Here is an 8,945-nt window from a genome sequence, read left to right on the forward strand (position 1 = left end):
TGATAGTGCCTTTCGTCTACAGATAAATTTCTTATTGATGATAGTAATGTTTATTACGAGGGCCGTCCTTAGGCTTTTAGCCGAATGAGTACAAGAAGGGACAGACAATTGAGGAACTGATGTTTGTTTTTATATGCAGCTTGGGAAAAATGCTTGAAAATTTTTTATTGGTGTTGTTGCTTTTTGTATTAACTATAGATTTGTAATTGTAGTTTGTGTTGATAGGAATGAACAAAAAAAAGATGTGAAAAGTTACTGATTGGTTCTTAGTAAGGCTGTTGGTGTGCTTTGTACTTCTCCATTTTAAAAGATTCTTTAGTGTACTTAACACTGAATAGATTTGCAAAAGAGATTTCAGAATATTGACAGAAACTCTGAGAAATTTCTTCTACCAGTGACAAATGAATTTAATGTTAATAATACCAATTATTAATATTAATAAATTAATGCTAATTATTAGTGTTACATTTCTGTGTTTCTAGTTGCTTCTAGATATTTTTGATATCAGGAAAATAGTTAATCTTTTACTTTGTACCCTTTCCTCTGGCTCAGGTTTGAATGCTAATTGAGTGAAAAGACTGATTCTTGAACTTAACCAGATAACTGATACATTGTTTTCCTGTGAATAACATTTATTTTTCAAAATTTATTATAAATTAAATATACAGAGAACATAAAAAATGATGCTAAGAATATGAGAACCGAGTATAGTTTATGCAGTTAGAAAATAAACACTTTTATTTTTTAAATGTATGTGGTACGGTGAAAAAGATGTAGGACTGGACATGAGGGCAGCTAGATTTGAGTCCTACCATTACTTCTCACTAGCTGCGTTACCTTGACGGGAATCCTTGGTCAAACTGCCTGGGAGAAGTAAATGACGTCGTGAATGTTGATTATTCATTTGAAGCTTTTGTGGTTTTTTTCCCCCAAAGAGAATGAATAGATGTGTATGGCAAATACTGAAGTCCAGAGATGTGTGTTTGTACTTTATAGCCCTATCTGTCATTTCTAGTCCTCACCATTCTGCTGTTCAGTTGTAATTCTGATGAATACTAGAAGTAAATGTGAGCTCAAACTTGATATTTATAAAATGATTCTGGCTCCATGTTATGTCAGTTTTATATTTGCTGTGATCAAGTGAAAAATGTATTGTGAAAGCATTTAGTGGTTAACTGTGGTTCTTAACAAAATACTGAGTATGTTTGTGTATACTTTAAGCGATTAAACATGTAGGTTTATATAAGCTTGTAACATTGAGCAGAATCATATTTAAAATACTTTTTCATTGGAATGATGTGTTTTATTAGTCTATCTAGTATTAAATCATTGATACTTTTTTCAAACTTCGTATTCAGGGGAATGAGGAAAAGTTTCTGTATGTAAATAAATTGTAACTTGATTTTGTATTACCTCTCACCTTGAAGTATAGAACAGGTGTGCTTATTGTTTACTTATAAATGACTCATCCTTTCATTTCCCTTTGTAGCTTAACATGAGTGATTCAAAGCTTTAGCTACCAAAATAAGTATTGTTCCTTGTTTTTTGGTAACTGATGACCTAAATCTATAAAATTTATATTCTTTTGCAGTATCCCTTTTACTATTCAGCGACTATGTGAATTGCTAACAGATCCAAGGAGAAACTATACAGGAACAGACAAATTTCTCAGAGGAGTAGAAAAGGTATTTATTTTAATTATGGGAATTGTGTTAAACTGAAGCCTAATAGATTTCAGAAAAGAATATTGGGTAAGATCTTTTTCAGGTACCTTTTCTTCAGAGTTTTCTAGTCTTATCTTGAGTTTTTTTCAATTTTTTTTTTCCAAATGATATTCTGTGTTTGGGAAAAGATATATGGGAAGGGGCAGAGGAGGACCTGAAGTGCTGATTTTTAGGAATGGAAAGAGCAGCTTATTATCTTAGATATTCATTGTATGTATTAACATATTAATGTTTTGAAAAGCTCCACAGATGATATGTAACTTTTTGGAGGCGGGTAGGTATCAAGGATTGAACTAGGGGTCACTTGATCACTGAGCCACATCCCCAGCCCTGTTTTATATTTTATTAGAGACAGGGTCTCACTGAGTTGCTTAGCACCTCACTAAGTTGCTGAGGCTGGCTTTGAACTCAAAATCCTCCTAAATCAGCCTCCCAAACTGCTGGGATTATAGGTGTGCACCACTGCTTCCAGCTGGAGATTAGGTATTTAGCTTTTCTCCTTTTGCTATGATGTTGGCTTTTGGTTTGTCACAAATGACCTTTAAGATGTTGAGGTGGCTTTGAACTCAAGATCCCCTTGCCTCAGCCCCCCAAGCCAGTGGGATTACAGATGTACACCACCGCGTCCCACTCTAATATATAACTTTAATGTTAGAGTACTCTGTTTCACAACTTGTAGAATTGTAATTTGGTGGTAGAAGTCTTTGAAATTAAGTATTGAGTAGAGAGAAGGGCAGAATCAATGTATTTTAAATCGTAATCCAGAACCAGTATAGTGGCTTGTAATAGTTCTTAGGACCCTTATTGAGCTAATGTTTTGTGGAACCTTGGGGTGGGGGGTGCCCTGCCTTCACATTAAGGCTGCAGTAGTTCATAATTGTGTGACCTTGGGCGAGTTACTTCACTTTCTTGGTTTTCTCCTTTGTGATATTTGAATTATAGGGCTGAGAAGCACTTACTCTTTTAAGCATATTGCCCAAAAAAGAGAGGTTCAGGTTTCTTTCCTTGGGATATATTGGTGGCTGGGTGTGGTGGCTCATGTGTATGATTCCAGCAAATTGGCAGTTGAGGCAGAAGGATCTCAAGTTCCAGGCCAGCCTTCTTAGCAACTTAGTGACACTCTGGCTCGAAGTTTAAAAAATATATATATATATATGGACTGGGGGTGTAGTTCAGTGGTTAGTTGACCTTGGGTTCCATCCTTAAACAGCAATGAAAAAAAGTGACTCTGGATTGGGTATTGCGTTATGAGGAAAGTCAATACACGTGCCCTAAGTAGGTGGCTCTCGAGTACCTTCAGAAAAGGGCAAGACTAGTTTCTTGTTATCAGTTTTCATTTTTAACCATTTATTGTCTTTTATTAGTAAACTGGAATTATTGGAAACACCCCACTAAGAGTGATTTTGAGAAGTTAGAAACAAATTATTAAGCCTTTATATTGTATTTCTTTTCTCTCATTAAATCAACAATTTTTGTTATTGCAGAATGTGATGGTTGTTAGCTGTGTTTATCCTTCTTCAGAGTAAGTATAGTTTTTTTTCTAATTTTAATGTTATTTATTATGTTTTAGTACATTATTAAAATACTGACTTTTTAAATTATGAACCTCTCACCTAGTCCCCAGAGTAGACTGTGACCAATAATATTACGTATGTGTTTTACAAGTAAAGAGATGGGCGGTCTTCTGTGATTCTCATATTGCTGATGTTATGTGGTGTCCTGGCACCAGAGCCCCTTGATGCCCTTGTAAGGCATGACTCCTAGGTTTGAAGCAGACACTGGATGGCATTCCTCTTCAGGCGAAGAAGAATTTGTTGTTGTTGCCATTCATACCCTGAAGCAAAGACTTGGTTTAGGGTACATTTCCTCAACCTTGGCATTACTGAGCTTGGGACCAGATAGTTTTAGTTATACATAGGTGTCCTGAGAACTGCAGGTTTAAGAATCTCTGGTCTCTGTCCACTGAGGCCAGAAGTGTCCATGCTTCCCACACCAACACCTATGGTGGTGGGGGAGGGTGGCCCCCACTGAGGACCGTTGGTTCGACCTCAGCTGCTTCTGCTTTCTTGGGTGGCAACTGTGTGAAGTCTCCTTCACTGTTAGCAGGATCCCTGCATTCATCAGTGTGTGTTTATATTGGTTCCCACAGAAGTCTGGGTGTGTGGCAGTTAAAAACCTACAAGACCTTTTAGACCCAGAGTTCTTATAAAAAAAATTTTTTTTTCTTGTAGGAAAAACAATTCAAATAGTTTAAATCGAATGAATGGTGTTATGTTCCCTGGAAATTCACCAAGCTACACTGATAGGTGAGACTAGCAATTTTTATATACTTGAGCTTGCATTTTCCTGAATTTGAATAGCAGACTCTGTGTACTTTTTAAAATTGGATGTTTTATGGAGGATATAGGATGTGCTTCACTGAATTTGTTAAAACAAATTTGTGATGTGTTCTTATGAATGTCCTTTGGGAGGGGATGGCTTTTTACAAAAGGGGGAAGTGATGGTGATATGTCTTACAGGTCTAATATAAATGGGCCTGGAACACCCCGGCCACTGAATCGACCAAAGGTGTCTTTATCCGCCCCCTTGACAACCAACGGTTTGCCCGAGAGCAGTGACCGCAAAGAGTCAAACTCACCACATAATGAAGAAAAAAACCACAGGTTTGTGTGTGCTCTGTTTAAAAACAGAAGGCTGTTTTCACCAGACATTAACGTTTATTGATGGTTTTCAGGACCCAGTTACCATTCACAGTGTACAGTCGGCTTTTCCCACCTGTGGGCTCCACATTTGTGGATCCAGCCAACAAGGATCAAGACTATTTGGGAGGGCTGGGGTGTGGCTCAGAGGAAGAGTGCTTGCCTAGCATGTGTAGGGCGCTGGGTTCGATCCTCAGCACCGCATAAAAATAAAGGTATTGTTGCCACCTTCAACTAAAAAATAAAAATATTTTTAAAAAGAATATTTTGGAAAATAAACAGTATGTCAGTAGTAAGCATGTGTAGACTCTCTCCCCTTCCTGTTCCCTAGACAGTAGAGCAGAACAGGTGTTACCTGGACTCGCACTGTGTCAGAGTTGCGAGTGACTGGAGCTGTCGGGAGCCCTGGGGAGGACGTGTGTGGTGCTGTGCAGACAGGTGTGCCATGTTGAGCCAGGGCTCCGCAGACACCGAGGGCAGGCAGGGTTGCAGTTTTGTGGTAGGATCTTTGGCTCTCTCTAACACAGAGTAAGGTAGACAAAAGACATTAAAACAGCTGATTTGGGGGAGATTATCGCACATAGGTTCTGTCCCAAGAAAGTAAAGTAGTCATGATTCAGTTTTTGTCTTTTTTTCAAAAGTTACTTGACAAAAGAAATTGAAATTCTGAGTAGTTTCTTAGTATGGGTTATGAAAGGGAACTTTTTATTTTACTTCAGAGTTTCTCTGTCACATTAAGGGGAAAGAAGACTAAGTGAGAGGACTTGAGTGTGTAAATCTGGGGGACCTCTAGTTTCAGGGTCACGGTATTTAACTTACTGGGAAATGCCCAGAAAAGTGGCAATAACTTGGTGACTCGGCACTAATGAGAAACATTCATGGAACAGTTAGGTTGCCTTGAAATTATTCTCTAATGTTTTTCTTCAAACAGATATGACAGTGTAACTTTGGCACTAAAATACAATTTAAAAGAATGTAGAAGTTGAGGAAAATAGTATTAACGACACTTTAAAACAACATTTTCAGTGACTCTCCAGCATCTGAATCAGAAGGGTCTTCAGTGAGTCCTATAAAAAACAAACATTCAGATGACGATGCCGTGGAGGCTGAAGGGCACGAGGCCAAAAGACTCAGGTTTGACAGAGACGGGGAAGTCAGAGAGACGTCCAGTCAGACCACGTCCAGTGAGGGGGCTTCGGTCCCGGCGGAGGACGCGGAGGCACCATCATCATCTCAGGACAAGGACAAAGGAAGTAGTTGTACCCAGCAGCACTGCACAGAAGAGGAGGAGGAGGAGGAGGAGGAGGAAGAAGAAGGTATTTAGAGACATCTGTAGAAGGGTGTGCTTTCTTGTTTTTCGTGAAAGAATTTAACATAATGGAACTCCTTACAGTGCTGACGTTGGCCACTGTGTGTACTTGCTGCTGAGTTTGAGGGGAAATTATTTGACTGTAGAATATCAGAATTCATGACACGTGACTGTGGAGGTATTTTGAAAATACATTTAACTGCAACAACATTTGCTTATTTTTAGAGTCTTTTATGACATCGAGAGAAATGATCCCAGAAAGAAAAAATCAAGAAAAAGAACCTGATGATGCCTTAACTGTGAACGAGGAGACCTCTGAGGAGAAGAGTCAGGTGGAGGAATCGGCTGTGTCTCGAGCTGAGAAGGATTTACATTCTGAAGGGAGTGACACCCGGGGCCCTGTAAGTAGTGATTCTGACTGCCACCAGACAGAAGAATCAGTAGGATCCAGTTCCAGTAAAACTGGAGAGGTTCTCTCAGAATCCTCCATGGAAAATGACGAGGATGCCACCGAAGTCCCCGAGGAACCAATGGAGCAAGACTGACTACTTCACCACATTTAGATGCCGTATTTTACATACAGTTCTGGTTTTACACTGTATAAAACTTTTATGTAATAAAGTGGACCTTTAGTTTTACAAGAGAAAGAGAAGCAGGTTGTTAAAGTGCTTTAAAAAGTACTTTAAGTGTGAATCCTGAAAGAGTTGTACATGTAAGAACTGTGAATAGCAGCTCCTCTGGGTCCTGCTTATCGCTATCTATTTTTTGTTTTTGGGGATTTTTCTGTTGTTGTTGTTTTTGCCTGTTTTTTTTTTTTTTTTTCTCTCTTTCCTTTCCTTTTTTTTTTTTTTTTTTTGGTGTCTGGTCAAATCAGTGGTTTGTGTATAGATTTTCTTTTAATTTAGAAGTTTTTAAACTGGAACATTATAATTACAATTTTGAAAACTTCAAGATTATCACATTTAGTTTATACATGTGCAAGAAAGCTTTACATCTTGTCTCTTTCTGACAGCTGTAGCAGATTTCATATTTTGGTCATAGTTTCAACATTTTAACATGTGAATTATAGGGTTTCATGCTGGTTTCCAGGTTTTATTGGTTGACTATGTACAATGGAACTTTAAGTCATATATACATACATATATATATATATATATATATATATATAATTCTAAGGGGGAAAATGTTATATTTTTCTGTTTCTATAAGAGATGACTACAGTGGATAATTTTCTATTGGTGATAATTGAGTTCACCTCTTTCACGAGACATTTTCTTTCTCTTCTGAGTAATTCACATAAAATCTGGCCCTGTGAAACCCTGGAAATCTAAATCTGTTGTAATACCAGGTTAAACACATTCCAAGAGATCTGTTCAAACTAGAATTCTTTTGTATACTTCAGAGGTGCCTGATAAAAAGACTTCATTATTTATGAGAAAATGTGCTTTATCTTGGGAATTGTGTTCACAAATCAGCTGACTGTTCTCCTGAGTGAATGCTTATGAAGCTGACGCGAGCCCATCTCAGAAGAACCAGGCAGGTTCCTTAAACTTTTGCTTGCTTTTCTGAACATTGTGAATATTACACATTTCTTTCTAAATTATTCTAGAGTATGCAAATGTCAATGGTATGAAACACCACTGTACTGGAAGAATTAATATATTACTTTAGTAATGTACCTGAGCTAAAATGACTGAAGCTTTAGGGGTTGCATAGAAACCACCATAATTTGTATGACATTTTGAAGTGAATTAATATTTTTGAACATGCTTCTTCGACAGCCAGTGTTATATTTTTCAGATCAACACAAAGCACAATGATTACTCTAAACTCAATATTTTCAAATTCACATATTTAAAGTCATGCAAGCTGCAACTTCCCTGTCAAAATTACTGGCTGCCAAATTTATACCTGTTTCTTCAGCTGTACCTTTTGATATTTAGAATTTTTAAATTTCTGTAAAGTAGATTTTGTAGAGTGTAATGTGTTCACTGCCTTTGTGAAGCGGTATATAATTGTATAATTTCTGTGTGTAAACCGAATGCTTGGGCTTTCAATACAGTATTCATATGAAGCAATAAATATTCATGTTATGAAATACTCGAGTACATTTTTATCAAAATACAAAAGAATCCCTTTTTTTAGTTTCAGATACCTGAAGTACACAGATGAACTTATAAAAAACATGCAAACAATTTCTCACACTGTATCATATGCTTTGGGTGATTTGGAGGGAAACCACAAGTTTTGCATTTTGACTACTTAAATTGCTATGACTAAAAAATACCCAAATGATTGGACGCCACGTATGTTTGTAGGGTATATACTACTGACTGACTTGACAGGTTCACAAGCAGCTCGATGATATATTTATGAATATGTCTGATAGTTAAAAACTGAATATTGATTTACTGTAATAAGAGGGGGGAATCAAACGTTGTAAAATTTTAAAAGTTTTTGCGATGATGTTAAAATGAAGCAATTTTAAATGTGACTTTCATTCATAGTGACCTGTTACTTTATTTTGTTGAGGGATATTTTGCCAATGAGAACAGATTTTAAACATTTAAGTTTAGAGATTTAGGAATTTTCTTTAGAATATTTATGAAATTATTGTCAATAAACCTATTCTTTAATCTCCTGTGACCTTTTGATATGTTTTATTTTAATTATAGTGCCATGGACCACTTGTAAACAAATCTTTACTTTTGTCCGTTATAAGTTGAAGATTTAGCATCATGACTTTGAGGTCTGTGGTTTTACTTGTAAACTTGCAATTGCTACTTTTGCAAGGGCAAATGTATTTCTTTATTAAATAAAGTACAATAATGGTGAATGTACCAAAATGACATCACTTAACTCTATGAGGGATCTGCATTTTAATCTGTAGTTTTAATTGTTTTAATATTTATTAGATGTTCACATGTCGATCATAGATCAAAATTGTTGCTGTTTATACAGATAACTGTGGAATGCTGATGGAGTATCTTCTTTAGGATAGGTGGAATACTTCTGTCATTGAATTGGGAACCTAGTTGAGCTGGCTTTAGATATTGGTGGCCATTGGGAAGCAAATCTCCACAGATGTGCAGATGTGCACTTTGACAACTGCACCAGAGAACGTCAGGCCTGAGGGCAGCGGGCTGACTGGTGCACGGCTTTTTTTTTTCAGCTCATTTCCTTAACACATGGAACAAAGTGCTATCAGGAAGT

General features: G+C 36.9%; 1 protein-coding gene across 2 annotated transcripts in view; it reads left to right on the plus strand.

Annotated features, from left to right (window-relative positions):
* The window catches only part of PPP4R2 (protein phosphatase 4 regulatory subunit 2), a 42,889-nt gene extending 34,511 nt beyond the window's left edge, over positions 1-8,378 (plus strand). For both annotated transcript variants that reach the window (XM_081276252.1, XM_081276253.1), the window contains 6 exons: positions 1,592-1,685; positions 3,209-3,246; positions 3,956-4,030; positions 4,244-4,387; positions 5,450-5,739; positions 5,958-8,378. In XM_081276252.1, coding sequence (XP_081132378.1) covers positions 1,592-1,685; positions 3,209-3,246; positions 3,956-4,030; positions 4,244-4,387; positions 5,450-5,739; positions 5,958-6,277 — 961 coding nt within the window. In that variant the 3' untranslated portion in view covers positions 6,278-8,378. The remainder of the gene's footprint in view (positions 1-1,591; positions 1,686-3,208; positions 3,247-3,955; positions 4,031-4,243; positions 4,388-5,449; positions 5,740-5,957) is intronic.
* The last annotated feature ends 567 nt before the right edge of the window (positions 8,379-8,945 follow it).

Source organism: Spermophilus citellus, assembly GCF_964194105.1.
Source record: "Spermophilus citellus genome assembly, chromosome: 19".
Taxonomy (NCBI): Eukaryota; Metazoa; Chordata; class Mammalia; order Rodentia; family Sciuridae; genus Spermophilus; species Spermophilus citellus.